Source organism: Cydia strobilella, chromosome 16, assembly GCF_947568885.1.
Source record: "Cydia strobilella chromosome 16, ilCydStro3.1, whole genome shotgun sequence".
NCBI lineage: Eukaryota > Metazoa > Arthropoda > Insecta > Lepidoptera > Tortricidae > Cydia > Cydia strobilella.
Window position 1 is genome coordinate 9,485,923 of NC_086056.1, and position 21,603 is coordinate 9,507,525.

A 21,603-nucleotide genomic window follows, 5' to 3' on the forward strand; every position below is an offset into this window, starting at 1 on the left:
TTTTTTAAATTGTGACTCAGATCTAATTATGGAAAGTAATTATAACACCAAGGAAAAATATAAATCAAGAGCTTTTGTCAAAGCTTTCCAAACCCAATAACCGCGCTTTTCACAGTTGTTTAACGAAAAATATCCATTGGCCTAGTCAGCGGCCGAAAGCTACACAAATCACCGATTTTACCCAACTTCTAGAAACAAAGACACTTTCAAACTTACTTCATCGTAAACAGCTGTTATAGGCTTTCCCAAAAAAGCTTTCAGAACCGACTTTCCTCGCTTAATATAGGTATTGAAACTGAAAAATAGTTAGCGGCCGAACGATTCTGTTTTTTTTTTTAAATGGTGATACACATCTAGATATAGAAAGTAATTTTAACATCAAGGATAAATATAAATCAAGAGCTTTTGTCAAATCTTTCCAAACCCAATAACCGCGCTTTTCACAGTTGTTTTACGAAAAATATCCATTGGCCGAGTCAGCGGCCGAAAGCTACACAAATCACCGATTTTACCCAACTTCTAGGAATTAAGACACTTTCAAACTTACTTCGTCGTACACAGCTATTATAGGCATTCCAAAAAAAGCTTTCAGAACCGACTTTCCTCGCTAAATATAGGTATTGCAACTGAAAAATAGTTAGCGGCCGAACGATTCTGAAAATATTTTTTTTAAATTGTGATACACATCTAGATATGGAAAGTAATTATAACATAAAGGATAAATATAAATCAAGAGCTTTTTACAAAGCTTTCCAAACCCAATAACCGCGCTTTTCACAGTTGTTTTACGAAAAATATCCATTGGCCGAGTCAGCGGCCGAAAGCTACACAAATCACCGATTTTACCCAACTTCTAGGAATTAAGACACTTTCAAACTTACTTCGTCGTACACAGCTGTTATAGGCATTCTAAAAAAAGCTTTCAGAACCGACTTTCCTCGCTAAATATAGGTATTGCAACTGAAAAATAGTTAGCGGCCGAACGATTCTGAAAATATTTTTTATTAAATGGTGATACACATCTAGATATGGAAAGTAATTATAACATCAAGGATAAATATAAATCAAGAGCTTTTTACAAAGCTTTCCAAACCCAATAACCACGCTTTTCACAGTTGTTTTACGAAAAATATCCATTGGCCGAGTCAGCGGCCGAAAGCCACACAAATCACCGATTTTACCCAACTTCTAGAAACAAAGACACTTTCAAACTTACTTCATCGTACACAGCTGTTATAGGCTTTCCAAAAAAAGCTTTCAGAACCGACTTTCCTCGCTAAATATAGGTATTGCAACTGAAAAATAGTTAGCGGCCGAACGATTCTGAAAATATTTTTTTTAAATTGTGACACAGATCTAATTATGGAAAGTAATTATAACACCAAGGAAAAATATAAATCAAGAGCTTTTGTCAAAGCTTTCCAAACCCAATAACCGCGCTTTTCACAGTTGTTTTACGAAAAATATCCATTGGCCGAGTCAGCGGCCGAAAGCTACACAAATCACCGATTTTACCCAACTTCTAGGAATTAAGACACTTTCAAACTTACTTCATCGTAAACAGCTGTTATAGGCTTTCCCAAAAAAGCTTTCAGAACCGACTTTCCTCGCTTAATATAGGTATTGAAACTGAAAAATAGTTAGCGGCCGAACGATTCTGTTTTTTTTTTTAAATGGTGATACACATCTAGATATGGAAAGTAATTTTAACATCAAGAATAAATATAAATCAAGAGCTTTTGTCAAAGCTTTCCAAACCCAATAACCGCGCTTTTCACAGTTGTTTTACGAAAAATATCCATTGGCCGAGTCAGCGGCCGAAAGCTACACAAATCACCGATTTTACCCAACTTCTAGGAATTAAGACACTTTCAAACTTACTTCGTCGTACACAGCTGTTATAGGCATTCCAAAAAAAGCTTTCAGAACCGACTTTCCTCGCTAAATATAGATATTGCAACTGAAAAATAGTTAGCGGCCGAACGATTCTGAAAATATTTTTTTTAAATGGTGATACACATCTAGATATGGATAGTAATTATAACATCAAGGATAAATATAAATCAAGAGCTTTTGACAAAGCTTTCCAAACCCAATAACCGCGCTTTTCACAGTTGTTTTACGAAAAATATCCATTGGCCGAGTCAGCGGCCGAAAGCCACACAAATCACCGATTTTACCCAACTTCTGAAAAACAAAGACACTTTCAAACTTACTTCATCGTACACAGCTGTTATAGGCTTTCCAAAAAAAGCTTTCAGAACCGACTTTCCTCGCTAAATATAGGTATTGCAACTGAAAAATAGTTAGCGGCCGAACGATTCTGAAAATATTTTTTTATAAATTGTGATACAGATCTAATTATGGAAAGTAATTATAACATCAAGGAAAAATATAAATCAAGAGCTTTTGTCAAAGCTTTCCAAACCTAATAACCGCGCTTTTCACAGTTGTTTAACGAAAAATATCCATTGGCCTAGTCAGCGGCCGAAAGCTACACAAATCACCGATTTTACCCAACTTCTAGAAAAAAAGACACTTTCAAACTTACTTCATCGTACACAGCTGTTATAGGCTTTCCCAAAAAAGCTTTCAGAACCGACTTTCCTCGCTTAATATAGGTAATGCAACTGAAAAATATTTAGCGGCCGAACGATTCTGATTTTTTTTTTTAAATGGTGATACACATCTAGATATGGAAAGTAATTTTAACATCAAGGATAAATATAAATCAAGCGCTTTTGTCAAAGCTTTCCAAACCCAATAACCGCGCTTTTCACAGTTGTTTTACGAAAAATATCCATTGCCCGAGTCAGCGGCCGAAAGCTTCACAAATCACCAATTTTACCCAACTTCTAGAAATTAAGAAACTTTCATACTTACTTCAACGTAAACAGCTGTCATAAGCTTTTATAAAAAGTTTTCCGAACCGACTTTCCTCGCTAAATATAGATACTGCAACAGAAAAATCGTTAGCGGCGGAACGATTCTAAAAATATTTTTTTAAATGATGATAATTTCTAGATATGGAAAGTAATTATTACATCAATGTAAACTGTAAATCAAGAGCTTTTGTCTAAGCTTTCCGAACCCAATAACCGCGCTTTTCACAGTTGTTTTACGAAAAATTTCCATTCACCGAGTCAGCGGCCGAAAGCTACACAAATCACCGATTTTACCCATCTTCTAGAAACAAAGACACTTTCAAACTTACTTGATCGTACACAGCTGTTATAGGCTTTCCAAAAAAAGCTTTCAGAACCGACTTTCCTCGCTAAATATAGGTACTGCAACTGAAAAATAGTTAGCGGTCGAACGATTCTGAAAAACATTTTTTTTTTAATTGTGATACACATATAATTATGGAAAGTAATTATAACATCAAGGAAAAATATAAATCAAGAGCTTTTGTCAAAGCTTTCCAAACCCAATAACCGCGCTTTTCACAGTTGTTAACGAAAAATATCCATTGGCCTAGTCAGCGGCCGAAAGCTACAGAAATCACCGATTTATATTTATCCTTGATGTTAAAATTACTTTCCATAATTAGATGTGTATCACAATTAAAAAAAAATATTTTCAGAATCGTTCGGCCGCTAACTATTTTTCAGTTGCAATACCTATATTTAGCGAGGAAAGTCGGTTCTGAAAGCTTTTTTGGGAAAGCCTATAACAGCTGTGTATGATGAAGTAAGTTTGAAAGTGTCTTTGTTTCTAGAAGTTGGGTAAAATCGGTGATTTGTGTAGCTTTTGGCCGCTGACTCGGCCAATGGATATTTTTCGTAAAACAACTGTGAAAAGCGCGGTTATTGGGTTTGGAAAGCTTCGACAAGAGCTCTTGATTTATATTTATCATTTAATGTTATAATTACTTTCCATATCTAGATGTGAATCACCATTTAAAAAAAAAAACAGAATCGTTCGGCCGCTAACTATTTTTCAGTTGCAATACCTATATTTAGCGAGGAAAGTCGGTTCTGAAACCTTTTTTGGGAAAGCCTATAACAGCTGTGTACAACGAAGTAAGTTTGAAAGTGTCTTTGTTTCTAGAAGTTGGGTAAAATCGGTGATTTGTGTAGCTTCCGACCGCTGACTCGGCCAATGGATATTTTTCGTAAAACAACTGTGGAAAGCGCGTTTATTGGGTTTGGAAAGCTTTGACAAAAGCTCTTGATTTATATTTATCCTTGATTTTAAAATTACTTTCCATAATTAGATGTGTATCACAATTTAAAAAAAATATTTTCAGAATAGTTCGGCCGCTAACTATTTTTCAGTTGCAATACCTATATTTAGCGAGGAAAGTCGGTTCTGAAAGCTTTTTTTGGAAAGCCTATAACAGCTGTGTACGATGAAGTAAGTTTGAAAGTGTCTTTGTTTCTAGAAGTTGGGCAAAATTGGTGATTTGTGTAGCTTTGGGCCGCTGACTAGGCCAGTGGATATTTTTCGTAAAACAACTCTGAAAAGCGCGGTTAGTGGGTTTGGAAAGCTTTGCCAAAAGCTCTTGATTTATATTTTTCCTTGATGTTATAATTACTTTCCATATCTAGATGTGTAGCACCATTTAAAAAAAATTTTTTTCAGAAACGTTCGGCCGCTAACTATTTTTCAGTTGCAATACCTATATTTAGCGAGGAAAGTCGGTTCTGAAAGCTTTTTTTGGAAAGCCTATAACAGCTGTGTAAGATGAAGTAAGTTTGAAAGTGTCTTTGTTTCTAGAAGATGGGTAAAATTGGTGATTTGTGTAGCTTTCGGCCGCTGACTCGGCCAATGGATATTTTTCTTAAAACAACTCTGAAAAGCGCGGTTATTGGGTTTGGAAAGCTTCGACAAGAGCTCTTGATTTATATTTATCCTTTAATGTTATAATTACTTTCCATATCTAGATGTGTATCACCATTTAAAAAAAAAAAATCAGAATCGTTCGGCCGCTAATTATTTTCAGTTGCAATACCTATATTTAGTGAGGAAAGTCGGTTCTGAAAGCTTTTTTGGGAAAGCCTGTAATAGCTGTGTACGATGAAGTAAGTTTGAAAGTGTCTTTGTTTCTGGAAGTTGGGTAAAATCGGTGATTTGTGTAGCTTTCGGCCGCTGACTCGGCCAATGGATATTTTTCGTAAAACAACTGTGAAAAGCGCGGTTATTGGGTTTGGAAAGCTTCGACAAGAGCTCTTGATTTATATTTATCTTTTAATGTTATAATTACTTTCCATATCTAGATGTGTATCACCATTTAAAAAAAAAAAAATTCAGAATCGTTCGGCCGCTAACTATTTTTCAGTTGCAATACCTATATTTAGCGAGGAAAGTCGGTTCTGAAAGCTTTTTTGGGAAAGCCTATAACAGCTGTGTATGATGAAGTAAGTTTGAAAGTGTCTTTGTTTCTAGAAGTTGGGTAAAATCGGTGATTTGTGTAGCTTTCGGCCGCTGACTAGGCCAGTGGATATTTTTCGTTAAACAACTGTGAAAAGCGCGGTTATTGGGTTTGGAAAGCTTTGACAAAAGCTCCTGATATACAGTTTACATTGATGTAATAATTACTTTCCATATCTAGAAATTATTATCATTTAAAAAAATATTTTCAGAATCGTTCGGCCGCTAACTATTTTTCAGTTGCAATACCTATATTTAGCGAGGAAAGTCGGTTCTGAAAGCTTTTTCGGGAAAGCCTATAACAGCTGTGTATGATGAAGTAAGTTTGAAAGTGTCTTTGTTTCTAGAAGTTGGGTAAAATCGGTGATTTGTGTAGCTTTCGGCCGCTGACTCGGCCAATGGATATTTTTCGTAAAACAACTGTGGAATGCGCGTTTATTGGGTTTGGAAAGCTTTGACAAAAGCTCTTGATTTATATTTATCCTTGATGTTAAAATTACTTTCCATAATTCGATGTGTATCACAATTTAAAAAAAAATATTTTCAGAATCGTTCGGCCGCTAAATATTTTTCAGTTGCAATACCTATATTTAGCAAGGAAAGTCGGTTCTGAAAGCTTTTTTTGGAAAGCCTATAACAGCTGTGTACGATGAAGTAAGTTTGAAAGTGTCTTTGTTTCTAGAAGTTGGGTAAAATCGGTGATTTGTGTAGCTTTCGGCCGCTGACTCGGCCAATGGATATTTTTCGTAAAACAACACTGAAAAGCGCGGTTATTGGGTTTGGAAAGCTTCGACAAGAGCTCTTGATTTATATTTATCCTTTAATGTTATAATTACTTTCCATATCTAGATGAGTATCACCATTTAAAAAAAAAATTTCAGAATCGTTCGGCCGCTAACTATTTTTCAGTTGCAATACCTATATTTAGCGAGGAAAGTCGGTTCTGAAAGCTTTTTTGGGAAAGCCTATAACAGCTGTGTACAACGAAGTAAGTTTGAAAGTGTCTTTGTTTCTAGAAGTTGGGTAAAATCGGTGATTTGTGTAGCTTTCGGCCGCTGACTCGGCCAATGGATATTTTTCGTAAAACAACTGTGAAAAGCGCTGTTATTGGGTTTGGAAAGCTTCGACAAGAGCTCTTGATTTATATTTATCCTTTAATGTTATAATTACTTTCCATATCTAGATGTGTATCACAATTTAAAAAAAATATTTTCAGAATCGTTCGGCCGCTAACTATTTTTCAGTTGCAATACCTATATTTAGCGAGGAAAGTCGGTTCTGAAAGCTTTTTTGGGAAAACCTATAACAGCTGTGTATGATGATGTAAGTTAGAAAGTGTCTTTGTTTTTAGAAGATGGGTAAAATCGGTGATTTGTGTAGCTTTCGGCCGCTGACTCGGCCAATGGATATTTTTCGTAAAACAACTGTGGAAAGCGCGTTTATTGGGTTTGGAAAGCTTTGACATCTTGATTTATATTTATCCTTGATGTTAAAATTACTTTCCATAATTAGATGTGTATCACAATTAAAAAAAAATATTTTCAGAATCGTTCGGCCGCTAACTATTTTTCAGTTGCAATACCTATATTTAGCGAGGAAAGTCGGTTCTGAAAGCTTTTTTGGGAAAGCCTATAACAGCTGTGTATGATGAAGTAAGTTTGAAAGTGTCTTTGTTTCTAGAAGTTGGGTAAAATCGGTGATTTGTGTAGCTTTTGGCCGCTGACTCGGCCAATGGATATATTTCGTAAAACAACTGTGAAAAGCGCGGTTATTAGGTTTGGAAAGCTTCGACAAGAGCTCTTGATTTATATTTATCATTTAATGTTATAATTACTTTCCATATCTAGATGTGAATCGCCATTTAAAAAAAAAATCAGAATCGTTCGGCCGCTAACTATTTTTCAGTTGCAATACCTATATTTAGCGAGGAAAGTCGGTTCTGAAACCTTTTTTGGGAAAGCCTATAACAGCTGTGTACAACGAAGTAAGTTTGAAAGTGTCTTTGTTTCTAGAAGTTGGGTAAAATCGGTGATTTGTGTAGCTTACGGCCGCTGACTCGGCCAATGGATATTTTTCGTAAAACAACTGTGAAAAGCGCGGTTATTGGGTTTGGAAATCTTTGACAAGAGCTCTTGATTTATATTTATCCTTAATGTTATAATTACTTTCCATATCTAGATGTGTAGCACCATTTAAAAAAAAATTTTTTCAGAAACGTTCGGCCGCTAACTATTTTTCAGTTGCAATACCTATATTTAGCGAGGAAAGTCGGTTCTGAAAGCTTTTTTTGGAAAGCCTATAACAGCTGTGTACGGTGAAGTAAGTTTGAAAGTGTCTTTGTTTCTAGAAGTTGGGTAAAATCGGTGATTTGTGTAGCTTACGGCCGCTGACTCAGCCAATGGATATTTTTCGTAAAACAACTGTGAAAAGCGCGGTTATTGGGTTTGGAAATCTTTGACAAGAGCTCTTGATTTATATTTATCCTTAATGTTATAATTACTTTCCATATCTAGATGTGTAGCACCATTTAAAAAAATTTTTTTTCAGAAACGTTCGGCCGCTAACTATTTTTCAGTTGCAATACCTATATTTAGCGAGGAAAGTCGGTTCTGAAAGCTTTTTTGGGAAAGCCTATAACAGCTGTGTATGATGAAGTAAGTTTGAAAGTGTCTTTGTTTCTAGAAGTTGGGTAAAATCGGTGATTTGTGGAGCTTTCGGCCGCTGACTCGGCCAATGGATATTTTTCGTAAAACAACTGTGAAAAGCGCGGTTATTGGGTTTGGAAAGCTTCGACAAGAGCTCTTGATTTATATTTATCCTTTAATGTTATAATTACTTTCCATATCTAGATGTGTAGCACCATTTAAAAAAAAATTTTTTTCAGAAACGTTCGGCCGCTAACTATTTTTCAGTTGCAATACCTATATTTAGCGAGGAAAGTCGGTTCTGAAAGCTTTTTTTGGAAAGCCTATAACAGCTGTGTAAGATGAAGTAAGTTTGAAAGTGTCTTTGTTTCTAGAAGATGGGTAAAATTGGTGATTTGTGTAGCTTTCGGCCGCTGACTCGGCCAATGGATATTTTTCGTAAAACAACTCTGAAAAGCGCGGTTATTGGGTTTGGAAAGCTTCGACAAGAGCTCTTGATTTATATTTATCCTTTAATGTTATAATTACTTTCCATATCTAGATGTGTATCACCATTTTAAAAAAAAAATTCAGAATCGTTCGGCCGCTAATTATTTTCAGTTGCAATACCTATATTTAGCGAGGAAAGTCGGTTCTGAAAGCTTTTTTGGGAAAGCCTATAACAGCTGTGTATGATGAAGTAAGTTTGAAAGTGTCTTTGTTTCTAGAAGTTGGGTAAAATCGGTGATTTGTGTAGCTTTCGGCCGCTGACTCGGCCAATGGATATTTTTCGTAAAACAACTGTGAAAAGCGCGGTTATTGGGTTTGGAAAGCTTCGACAAGAGCTCTTGATTTATATTTATCCTTTAATGTTATAATTACTTTCCATATATAGATGTGTATCACCATTTAAAAAATTTTTTTTTTAGAATCGTTCGGCCGCTAACTATTTTTCAGTTGCAATACCTATATTTAGCGAGGAAAGTCGGTTCTGAAAGCTTTTTTGGGAAAGCCTATAACAGCTGTGTATGATGAAGTAAGTTTGAAAGTGTCTTTGTTTCTAGAAGTTGGGTAAAATCGGTGATTTGTGTAGCTTTCGGCCGCTGACTAGGCCAGTGGATATTTTTCGTAAAACAACTCTGAAAAGCGCGGTTAGTGGGTTTGGAAAGCTTTGCCAAAAGCTCTTGATTTATATTTTTCCTTGATGTTATAATTACTTTCCATATCTAGATGTGTAGCACCATTTAAAAAAAATTTTTTTCAGAAACGTTCGGCCGCTAACTATTTTTCAGTTGCAATACCTATATTTAGCGAGGAAAGTCGGTTCTGAAAGCTTTTTTTGGAAAGCCTATAACAGCTGTGTAAGATGAAGTAAGTTTGAAAGTGTCTTTGTTTCTAGAAGATGGGTAAAATTGGTGATTTGTGTAGCTTTCGGCCGCTGACTCGGCCAATGGATATTTTTCGTAAAACAACTCTGAAAAGCGCGGTTATTGGGTTTGGAAAGCTTCGACAAGAGCTCTTGATTTATATTTATCCTTTAATGTTATAATTACTTTCCATATCTAGATGTGATAAGATAAGATAAGATATATTTATTTGCAAAAATGTAGTGGTAAACATAGTTGGACAGTGGGTAATTTTAAGTGCGTACATTTTACTTAAAAAAGCATGCAAACATTCCTTATCAACTAGGTACTATAACTAAGTATACAGAACAATTAAATAAACCATGCATTATTGCAAACCAATCATATAGTATCAGTTAACTTTACATCAGTTAGAACACATATACTAATTATTAATTTATATCTAAGATATACAATATATTATAAGCAATGGTGTATCACCATTTAAAAAAAAAATTCAGAATCGTTCGGCCGCTAATTATTTTCAGTTGCAATACCTATATTTAGCGAGGAAAGTCGGTTCTGAAAGCTTTTTTGGGAAAGCCTATAACAGCTGTGTATGATGAAGTAAGTTTGAAAGTGTCTTTGTTTCTAGAAGTTGGGTAAAATCGGTGATTTGTGTAGCTTTCGACCGCTGACTCGGCCAATGGATATTTTTCGTAAAACAACTGTGGAAAGCGCGTTTATTGGGTTTGGAAAGCTTTGACAAAAGCTCTTGATTTATATTTATCCTTGATGTTAAAATTACTTTCCATAATTAGATGTGTATCACAATTTAAAAAAAATATTTTCAGAATCGTTCGGCCGCTAACTATTTTTCAGTTGCAATACCTATATTTAGCGAGAAAAGTCGGTTCTGAAAGCTTTTTTGGGAAAGCCTATAACAGCTGTGTACGATGAAGTAAGTTTGAAAGTGTCTTTGTTTCTAGAAGTTGGGTAAAATCGGTGATTTGTGTAGCTTTCGGCCGCTGACTAGGCCAATGGATATTTTTCGTTAAACAACTGTGAAAAGCGCGGTTATTGGGTTTGGAAAGCTTTGACAAAAGCTCTTGATTTATATTTTTCCTTAATGTTAAAATTACTTTCCATAATTAGATGTGTATCACAATTTAAAAAAAATATTTTCAGAATCATTCGGCCGCTAACTATTTTTCAGTTGCAATACCTATATTTAGCGAGGAAAGTTGGTTCTGAAAGCTTTTTTGGGAAAGCCTATAACAGCTGTGTATGATGATGTAAGTTTGAAAGTGTATTTGTTTTTAGAAGATGGGTAAAATCGGTGATTTGTGTAGCTTCGGGCCGCTGACTCGGCCAATGGATATTTTTCGTAAAACAACTGTGAAAAGTGCGGTTATGGGGTTTGGAAAGCTTTGACAAAAGCTCTTGATTTATATTTATCCTTAATGTTATAATTACTTTCCATAATTAGATGTGTATCACAATTAAAATAAAAATATTTTCAGAATCGTTCGGCCGCTAACTATTTTTCAGTTGCAATACCTATATTTAGCGAGGAAAGTCGGTTCTGAAAGATTTTTTGGGAAAGCCTATAACAGCTGTGTATGATGAAGTAAGTTTGAAAGTGTCTTTGTTTCTAGAAGTTGGGTAAAATCGGTGATTTGTGTAGCTTTCGGCCGCTGACTCGGCCAATGGATATTTTTTGTAAAACAACTGTGAAAAGCGCGGTTATTGGGTTTGGAAAGCTTCGACAAGAGCTCTTGATTTATATTTATCATTTAATGTTATAATTACTTTCCATATCTAGATATGAATCACCATTTTAAAAAAAAAATCTGAATCGTTCGGCCGCTATTTTTCAGTTGCAATACCTATATTTAGCGAGGAAAGTCGGTTCTGAAAGCTTTTTTGGGAAAGCCTATAACAGCTGTGTACGATGATGTAAGTTTGAAAGTGTCTTTGTTTTTAGAAGATTGGTAAAATCGGTGATTTGTGTAGCTTTCGGCCGCTGACTCGGCCAATGGATATTTTTCGTAAAACAACTGTGAAAAGCGTGGTTATTGGGTTTGGAAAGCTTCGACAAGAGCTCTTGATTTATATTTATCCTTTAATGTTATAATTACTTTCCATATCTAGATGTGTATCTCCATTTAAAAAAAATTTTTTTTAGAATCGTTCGGCCGCTAACTATTTTTCAGTTGCAATACCTATATTTAGCGAGGAAAGTCGGTTCTGAAAGCTTTTTTGGGAAAGCCTATAACAGCTGTGTACGATGAAGTAAGTTTGAAAGTGTCTTTGTTTCTAGAAGTTGGGTAAAATCGGTGATTTGTGTAGCTTTCGGCCGCTGACTCGGCCAATGGATATTTTTCGTAAAACAACTGTGGAAAGCGCGTTTATTAGGTTTGGAAAGCTTTGACAAAAGCTCTTGATTTATATTTATCCTTGATGTTATAATTACTTTCCATAATTAGATGTGTATCACAATTTAAAAAAATATATTTTCAGAATCGTTCGGCCGCTAACTATTTTTCAGTTGCAATACCTATATTTAGCGAGGAAAGTCGGTTCTGAAAGCTTTTTTGGGAAAGCCTATAACAGCTGTGTATGATGAAGTAAGTTTGAAAGTGTCTTTGTTTCTAGAAGTTGGGTAAAATCGGTGATTTGTGTATCTTTCGGCCGCTGACTCGGCCAATGGGTATTTTTCGTAAAACAACTGTGAAAAGCGCGGTTATTGGGTTTGGAAAGCTTCGACAAGAGCTCTTGATTTATATTTATCATTTAATGTTATAATTACTTTCCATATTTAGATGTGAATCACCATTTAAAAAAAAACTGAATCGTTCGGCCGCTATTTTTCAGTTGCAATACCTATATTTAGCGAGGAAAGTCGGTTCTGAAAGCTTTTTTGGGAAAGCCTATAACAGCTGTGTACAACGAAGTAAGTTTGAAAGTGTCTTTGTTTCTAGAAGTTGGGTAAAATCGGTGATTTGTGTAGCTTTCGGCCGCTGACTCGGCCAATGGATATTTTTCGTAAAACAACTGTGAAAAGCGCGGTTATTGGGTTTGGAAATCTTTGACAAGAGCTCTTGATTTATATTTATCCTTAATGTTATAATTACTTTCCATAATTAGATGTGTATCACAATTTAAAAAAAAAAATCAGAATCGTTCGGCCGCTAACTATTTTTCAGTTGCAATACCTATATTTAGCGAGGAAAGTCGGTTCTGAAAGCTTTTTTGGGAAAGCCTATAACAGCTGTGTATGATGAAGTAAGTTTGAAAGTGTCTTTGTTTCTAGAAGTTGGGTGAAATCGGTGATTTGTGTAGCTTTCGGCCGCTGACTCGGCTAATGGATATTTTTCGTAAAACAACTGTGAAAACCGCGGTTATTGGGTTTGGAAAGCTTTGACAAAAGCTCTTGATTTATATTTATCCTTGATGTTAAAATTACTTTCCATAATTAGATGTGTATCACAATTTAAAAAAAATATTTTCAGAATCGTTCGGCCGCTAACTATTTTTCAGTTGCAATACCTATATTTAGCGAGGAAAGTCGGTTCTGAAAGCTTTTTTTGGAAAGCCTATAACAGCTGTGTACGATGAAGTAAGTTTGAAAGTGTCTTTGTTTCTAGAAGTTGGGTAAAATTGGTGATTTGTGTAACTTTCGGCCGCTGACTCGGCTAATGGATATTTTTCGTAAAACAACTGTGAAAACCGCGGTTATTGGGTTTGGAAAGCTTTGACAAAAGCTCTTGATTTATATTTATCCTTAATGTTATAATTACTTTCCATAATTAGATGTGTATCACAATTAAAATAAAAATATTTTCAGAATCGTTCGGCCGCTAACTATTTTTCAGTTGCAATACCTATATTTAGCGAGGAAAGTCGGTTCTGAAAGATTTTTTGGGAAAGCCTATAACAGCTGTGTATGATGAAGTAAGTTTGAAAGTGTCTTTGTTTCTAGAAGTTGGGTAAAATCGGTGATTTGTGTAGCTTTCGGCCGCTGACTCGGCCAATGGATATTTTTTGTAAAACAACTGTGAAAAGCGCGGTTATTGGGTTTGGAAAGCTTCGACAAGAGCTCTTGATTTATATATATCATTTAATGTTATAATTACTTTCCATATCTAGATATGAATCACCATTTTAAAAAAAAAATCTGAATCGTTCGGCCGCTATTTTTCAGTTGCAATACCTATATTTAGCGAGGAAAGTCGGTTCTGAAAGCTTTTTGGGAAAGCCTATAACAGCTGTGTACGATGATGTAAGTTTGAAAGTGTCTTTGTTTTTAGAAGATTGGTAAAATCGGTGATTTGTGTAGCTTTCGGCCGCTGACTCGGCCAATGGATATTTTTCGTAAAACAACTGTGAAAAGCGTGGTTATTGGGTTTGGAAAGCTTCGACAAGAGCTCTTGATTTATATTTATCCTTTAATGTTATAATTACTTTCCATATCTAGATGTGTATCTCCATTTAAAAAAAATTTTTTTTAGAATCGTTCGGCCGCTAACTATTTTTCAGTTGCAATACCTATATTTAGCGAGGAAAGTCGGTTCTGAAACCTTTTTTGGGAAAGCCTATAACAGCTGTGTACAACGAAGTAAGTTTGAAAGTGTCTTTGTTTCTAGAAGTTGGGTAAAATCGGTGATTTGTGTAGCTTACGGCCGCTGACTCGGCCAATGGATATTTTTCGTAAAACAACTGTGAAAAGCGCGGTTATTGGGTTTGGAAATCTTTGACAAGAGCTCTTGATTTATATTTATCCTTAATGTTATAATTACTTTCCATATCTAGATGTGTAGCACCATTTAAAAAAAAATTTTTTCAGAAACGTTCGGCCGCTAACTATTTTTCAGTTGCAATACCTATATTTAGCGAGGAAAGTCGGTTCTGAAAGCTTTTTTTGGAAAGCCTATAACAGCTGTGTACGATGAAGTAAGTTTGAAAGTGTCTTTGTTTCTAGAAGTTGGGTAAAATTGGTGATTTGTATATCTTTCGGCCGCTGACTAGGCCAGTGGATATTTTTCGTAAAACAACTCTGAAAAGCGAGGTTAGTGGGTTTGGAAAGCTTTGCCAAAAGCTCTTGATTTATATTTTTCCTTGATGTTATAATTACTTTCCATATCTAGATGTGTAGCACCATTTAAAAAAAATATTTTCAGAATCGTTCGGCCGCTAACTATTTTTCAGTTGCAATACCTATATTTAGCGAGGAAAGTCGGTTCTGAAAGCTTTTTTTGGAAAGCCTATAACAGCTGTGTACGATGAAGTAAGTTTGAAAGTGTCTTTGTTTCTAGAAGTTGGGTAAAATTGGTGATTTGTATAGCTTTCGGCCGCTGACTAGGCCAGTGGATATTTTTCGTAAAACAACTCTGAAAAGCGAGGTTAGTGGGTTTGGAAAGCTTTGCCAAAAGCTCTTGATTTATATTTTTCCTTGATGTTATAATTACTTTCCATATCTAGATGTGTAGCACCATTTAAAAAAAATATTTTCAGAATCGTTCGGCCGCTAACTATTTTTCAGTTGCAATACCTATATTTAGCGAGGAAAGTCGGTTCTGAAAGCTTTTTTTGGAAAGCCTATAACAGCTGTGTACGATGAAGTAAGTTTGAAAGTGTCTTTGTTTCTAGAAGTTGGGTGAAATCGGTGATTTGTGTAGCTTTCGGCCGCTGACTCGGCTAATGGATATTTTTCGTAAAACAACTGTGAAAACCGCGGTTATTGGGTTTGGAAAGCTTTGACAAAAGCTCTTGATTTATATTTATCCTTGATGTTAAAATTACTTTCCATAATTAGATGTGTATCACAATTTAAAAAAAATATTTTCAGAATCGTTCGGCCGCTAACTATTTTTCAGTTGCAATACCTATATTTAGCGAGGAAAGTCGGTTCTGAAAGCTTTTTTTGGAAAGCCTATAACAGCTGTGTACGATGAAGTAAGTTTGAAAGTGTCTTTGTTTCTAGAAGTTGGGTAAAATTGGTGATTTGTGTAACTTTCGGCCGCTGACTCGGCTAATGGATATTTTTCGTAAAACAACTGTGAAAACCGCGGTTATTGGGTTTGGAAAGCTTTGACAAAAGCTCTTGATTTATATTTATCCTTGATGTTAAAATTACTTTCCATAATTAGATGTGTATCACAATTTAAAAAAAATATTTTCAGAATCGTTCGGCCGCTAACTATTTTTCAGTTGCAATACCTATATTTAGCGAGGAAAGTCGGTTCTGAAAGCTTTTTTTGGAAAGCCTATAACAGCTGTGTACGATGAAGTAAGTTTGAAAGTGTCTTTGTTTCTAGAAGTTGGGTAAAATTGGTGATTTGTATAGCTTTCGGCCGCTGACTAGGCCAGTGGATATTTTTCGTAAAACAACTCTGAAAAGCGAGGTTAGTGGGTTTGGAAAGCTTTGCCAAAAGCTCTTGATTTATATTTTTCCTTGATGTTATAATTACTTTCCATATCTAGATGTGTAGCACCATTTAAAAAAATTTTTTTTCAGAAACGTTCGGCCGCTAACTATTTTTCAGTTGCAATACCTATATTTAGCAAGGAAAGTCGGTTCTGAAAGCTTTTTTTGGAAAGCCTATAACAGCTGTGTAATATGAAGTAAGTTTGAAAGTGTCTTTGTTTCTAGAAGATGGGTAAAATTGGTGATTTGTGTAGCTTTCGGCCGCTGACTAGGCCAGTGGATATTTTTCGTTAAACAACTGTGAAAAGCGCGGTTATTGGGTTTGGAAAGCTTTGACAAGAGCTCTTGATTTATATTTATCCTTAATGTTATAATTATTTTCCATATCTAGATGTGTATCACCATTAAAAAAAAAAAAAGTCAGAATCGTTCGGCCGCTAACTATTTTTCAGTTGCAATACCTATATTTAGCGAGGAAAGTCGGTTCTGAAAGCTTTTTTGGGAAAGCCTATAACAGCTGTGTATGATGAAGTAAGTTTGAAAGTGTCTTTGTTTCTAGAAGTTGGGTAAAATCGGTGATTTCTGTAGCTTTCGGCCGCTGACTAGGCCAGTGGATATTTTTCGTTAAACAACTGAAAAGCGCGGTTATTGGGTTTGGAAAGCTTTGACAAAAGCTCTTGATTTACAGTTTACATTGATGTAATAATTACTTTCCATATCTAGAAATTATTATCATTTAAAAAAATATTTTCAGAATCGTTCCGCCGCTAACGATTTTTCTTTTGCAATATCTATATTTAGCGAGGAAAGTCGGTTCGGAAAGCTTTTTTCGAAAGCTTATGACAGCTATGTACGTTGAAGTAAGTATGAAAGTGTCTTTATTTCTAGAAGTTGGGTAAAATTGGTGATTTGTGAAGCTTTCGGCCGCTGACTCGGCCAATGGATAGTTTTCGTGTAACAACTCTGAAAAGCGCGGTTAATTGGTTTTAAAAGCTTTGATAAAAGCTTTTTATTTCTGTAAATAATATATTTGAAGCGTTTTTGTGTCTAAAAATGCGTTTATAGTAGGTTTGTATAGTACATTATGTCGGGATCTGTTCAAGTCATTTTTGATACCTAGTTGGTTAAATGTATCCTGATATGTTATTAATAGGATGATGCCTCACTTTTTCCTTCACTTTTGACCATTTAATATCCGACTTAAGCTCTTTTTAATAGAAATGCACAAGTAAAAAATTTGACTTCTTAATTTGGTCGGGTTATAGTTGGCCGATAACTTTGGCCGCTAACTTCACACCGGTGGTTGTGGCAATTTTTTTTTTTTATGTATGTTCACCGATTATTCCGAGACCCGTGGTCCGATTTGAGTAATTTTTTTTTTGTTCGAAAGGAGTTACTTCCAAGTTGGTCCTATATTAATCTGGTTCTGATCTGATGATGGGATCCCTGAGGAATTGAGGGAACTCCTCAATTTTTAAAGGCACATGTATGGTGATTTGGGTGTTTTCATAAGCAACTTGAGCATTTGCTCTCAAAAACGACCAATTTGATGAAGTGGACCTGATGATGATGATTGTTTTGAAGATAGTGATGATGATTTTTTTAATGTAGGATGTTCAGCGATTACTCCGAGACCCGCGTGGTCCGACTTGAACAATTCTTTTTTTGTTTGAAACGAACTACCTCCAAGGTGGTCCCACATTAATCTGGTGCTGTTCTGATGGTGGGATCCATGAGGAATTAAGGGAACTCCTCAATTTTTAAAGGCACATGTATGGTGATTTGGTCGTTTTCTTAAGCAACTTAAACATTTTCTCTCGAAAACCACCAATTTGATGAAGTGGAGCTGATGATGATGATTGTTTTGATGATAATGATTTCAGCGATTACTCCGGCACCCATGATCCGATTTGAGTTATTCTTTTTCTGTTTGAAAGAAGTTACCTCTCCAAGGTGTTTTCGTAATATTTATGGTTTTGGTCTGATGATGGAATCCGTGAGGAATTGAGGGAACTCCTCAATTTTTAAAGGTAAAGGTATGGTGATTTCGGTGTTTTCTAAAGTAACTCAAGCATTTCCTCCCAAAAACCACCAATTTGATGTAGTGCAACTGTAGCCTAACCACGAGTTTGACACTAAATATTCTTCGTAACTTTGTACACTAATATGCCAGTACGAGCGAGATGCATAAACAGTAAGTTACGCACACGATAGCGAATATATCAATGTCAAACTCGTGGTAAGGCTACTGATAACTTCCCTCGTATGTGTATTATGATTTTTGATGTAGGTAGTGTTGGAAACAACCAAAGAGACTGAAGGGTGAAGGTAGAGGGTATTAGTGTTTGGGGGGTTTGAGGTTGGGAGTTGAGGGGAGGTGAGGTGATGGGTCGGGGACTGAGGGGTTGGGAGGTAAGGGATTGGGGGTTAGGGTTAGGAGTTAAGGGGTCGGGGAATGGCGGTTGAAGGGTTGGTGGTTTAGGGTCGAGGGGTTCAGTGATCAGGGGTTGATGTGCTGTGAGGTTGAGTGATCGGGGGGTTTGAGGGATTGGGTCAGTGGCGGGGCGGAGAATGGATTTAGTGACAGGAATGATTTCCCAGACGGACTCGAGGAAAATTCTGATTATTTAATAAAGTTTACTAATTTACAGTTAAACGTGAATCTGTTTTTCATTCATGCGTCATGCTCTTATAACAATGTCTTAAAACTAAAAATGGAAAAATAAAAACTTATAAAAAAGATAAACCGACTTCAAAAAGGATGAAATAAAATATTATCCTTTTTAGGGTTCCGTGTTTAAGTATATGCGTTACCAACTGATATATTTGAAGTCGGTGCCAAGCCAAGTACTCCAAGTAGTAACAATACCAGTCAAAAATAATCCATTACAACTGTACAAATATTATAAACGTGAAAGTAATTATGTCTGCCTCTTTGTTACCTTTTCATGGCTAAACAACTGAACCGCTTCAGCTGAAATTTTGCATGAAGTTTTCTTGAATTGTTTTATATTTTGAAATGTAGTCCGCGACAGAGTAGATAAGCGACAGAAAATAACTCAGTCCCAATCCCATACTTGCGTGCTATGACTGTTCAAGAATTAGTAAGAAATGCTCTTTAAAAAAATACGACGACAAAACGTATTAGATTTACACTAACGTGCCGACAAGCATGGTACGAACTGCGCCAAGAAGGTTCAACCGTGTGTTCTGTTCTGAGGTGTGTTCTTAAATACCTACAGAAAGTTCGTTTATTGTCGTCGTGTAACGCTGTGTCTTACATAGGCGAACACTCGCGAACGCGAAGCGAAGCGACGCGGCACGGCGCGGCCGGCCCAAGGCGTTCGCGTTCGCAACGAGATCGCCCACGTAGGACACTTCTATATAGGTATCAAAGGATCTATATAGGTATTAAGGCGCCGTGCCGCGCCGCTTCGCATTCGCGTGTTGTTCGCCTACGTAGTACGCTGCGATAGGTAATCCAACGTACATACTTATATAGCCGCATCCTTATCGAATTGCACCAAAATCACTATATATGTTTTAAAATATGGTTTAAAATTTGGCTTGGCACCGACTTCAAACATATCAGTTGGTAACGCATATACTTAAACACGGAACCCTAAAAAGGATAATATTTTATTTCATCCTTTTTGAAGTCGGTTTATCTTTTTTTTATAAAAGTTTTTATACATTTCTAAGTTGCGATAAACGTAATGCAATTTGATAATTTTGCACAAGTTTTGCAGTGATTTGTAATAAATGTCACGGTCACGGCCAATATAAATGTCGGCCCGATCATAACATCAACAATACGGGCTGTTTGATTCAAAAAAGAAAATTATTTAAAATATCTAATATCAACGAGATAATACGAAGGGCAATGGTGTCGGCTAGCGTGCCATGCATATTGGGTTGTTTACGATCTACTCGAGTAAATTACAAATGACAGCAGTAATTGTGTTGTTGTATAAAATGGATTGTTGTATTTTTTATAAAAATAATACGGCTTATATATTATATTTTAGAAAAGAGCGCCTATATGTGGTGACCTTGCGGTCTTCATAAAGTAGTGTGTGGTGTCTATGCCGAGCACGTACCGGATTTGCGCCGCGACGCCCTTTGTACAGTAGCCCTTACAGCAGACGTGCGAGGGCCCCATGACGGTCCGGCACTCTGAGGACTTACGGCAGGGTAGCGGGAACAGGTCCAACCAACCGCTGGTTGTGCGTACGGCGGGGCATACTACCGACTGGGCTTCAGCCGCTGGAAACATAAAAAAATCGAGTGTAAAAATTTACATAGTGAAAATCTACATAATTAATAAACATCGTATGTCGGATTATCGGGGACGAACTAACAAAACTATATAGGTACTGAGGATTAGGCAAAAGGCTACAGTGAGTGTGAAAATATCGCGATGGGAAAATTTCTTAGTATATACTGGATTTATAGGTTTCACACATGCAACCAAAGAGTATATAATCACCATGCAACCTAAATATTCACCTTGACATGAATGTCAATCAAAACTGATTGATTAATATTGACAGACTGTTTTTGGTGCAAATAGTTCTATATATTTTTGAATAATAATAGTATACCTAATAAATCAATATGGTGATAACTAAAGATGTAACTCTACCAGATTGTGAATCATTAACCGTGCAAGAAATCAACCTGTCCACCCCGACACTGATGTCCGCTGCCCCTTACATCGGGAAACTATGTGAAAATGTCAACAACGAATTCATGCTTTGTCGGCAAGAAACCCAGGACCCTCGCGCTTGTGTGGATCTCGGAAAACGTGTAACATTTTGCGCTCTAAAAGTTTTCCGTTCGATTAAAGCTGAATGCCGCAATGAATTCAACCAATACGCTGAATGCATCAATAAGAGCTCGGGAGATAACAGTTTTGAGCACTGTCGAAAGACGCAAGCTGTGTTCGATAAGTGCATGAAAGATAAACTGTGTGCTGAGCGGCCGGACTTCGGATACTTTTGCCGAGGGCGCGTACACAAGAGTCGCAGTGAACCACAGCCCGGGCCTCCTTGCCCGTGCGTACCCAAGTTTAAAGATCCGACTCCTTCATTGCCGGACTGCGACAATCGTAAACCGGCCCGATTTGGTAGTCGGTTTTTTTGGATGACAGAATAGTTAAAACCTACAACAACGTAGCTCCGCACTCCGGATGTGCTTGAGCTTGACTAAGTAATTAACTAACCAAACTCTGCTAATTTTGTCACGCATAGAGCCGTGTAATTACATAAGTATTTAATTAGTTGAATTCTAAATATGCCGTGAAGAAGGAATATACTCGAATGATAATCGTTTGCTTAGTTTAATGTCACTATTAACGCTATAGTGTGTGTGAGTACTCGGTGTACTCGTAATGGCTAATTACAGCTGTAACCGACAGGTGAATAATTAGACCCGAGACCCCAGGATGTTGTGTTGTGCCTAAACCTAAAGTAAGTGTGCCACGCGGCCGCGGGTCACGTCACGCACCTATCGCGCGGCATTCAAGAACATAGTACTAACATACAAATACATAGTTCGTATCTTCAGCAAATGCCTACTATATCGTATCAATTGCATATATTATATACCTACACACAAAACCATCAGTGACTGTTTAATGTTTATCAGAGAGTAAGTCGCTTAACTTCAAACTCGGCTAAATCCACCTGTCAGATTATGCGATTTTGGTAATAAGAAAAGTTTGCTGAGAGGGTCGAATGGATTTACCTGAGTTTGAAGTTAAGCGACACGAGTAATCTACAAAAAAAAATCGGAACAGTGTGTATCTGAACACGCATACCTAATGGAG

At 36.3% G+C, this 21,603-nt stretch overlaps 3 protein-coding genes across 3 annotated transcripts in view; 1 reads left to right on the forward strand and 2 right to left on the reverse strand.

Moving 5' to 3' along the window:
• The window catches only part of LOC134748306 (CCA tRNA nucleotidyltransferase 1, mitochondrial), a 240,801-nt gene that overhangs the window by 60,287 nt on the left and 158,911 nt on the right, over nt 1-21,603 (reverse strand). The window lies entirely within an intron of this gene.
• LOC134748392 (uncharacterized) overlaps nt 1-21,603 on the reverse strand; it is a 48,545-nt gene that overhangs the window by 20,772 nt on the left and 6,170 nt on the right. The window contains exon 2 of the mRNA XM_063683173.1: nt 19,874-20,039. Within this exon, the coding sequence (XP_063539243.1) occupies nt 19,874-20,039 (166 nt within the window). The remainder of the gene's footprint in view (nt 1-19,873; nt 20,040-21,603) is intronic.
• Nucleotides 20,335-20,962, forward strand: LOC134748287 (NADH dehydrogenase [ubiquinone] 1 alpha subcomplex subunit 8-like). The gene has a single exon (XM_063683021.1). The coding sequence runs from the start codon at nt 20,391-20,393 to the stop codon at nt 20,928-20,930; it is 540 nt and encodes a 179-aa protein (XP_063539091.1). The 5' UTR covers nt 20,335-20,390; the 3' UTR covers nt 20,931-20,962.

Excerpts from the sequence above, each read along its gene's own strand:
- LOC134748287 (XM_063683021.1), top strand. The coding sequence starts at position 20,391 with ATGGTGATAACTAAAGATGTAACTCTACCAGATTGTGAATCATTAACC.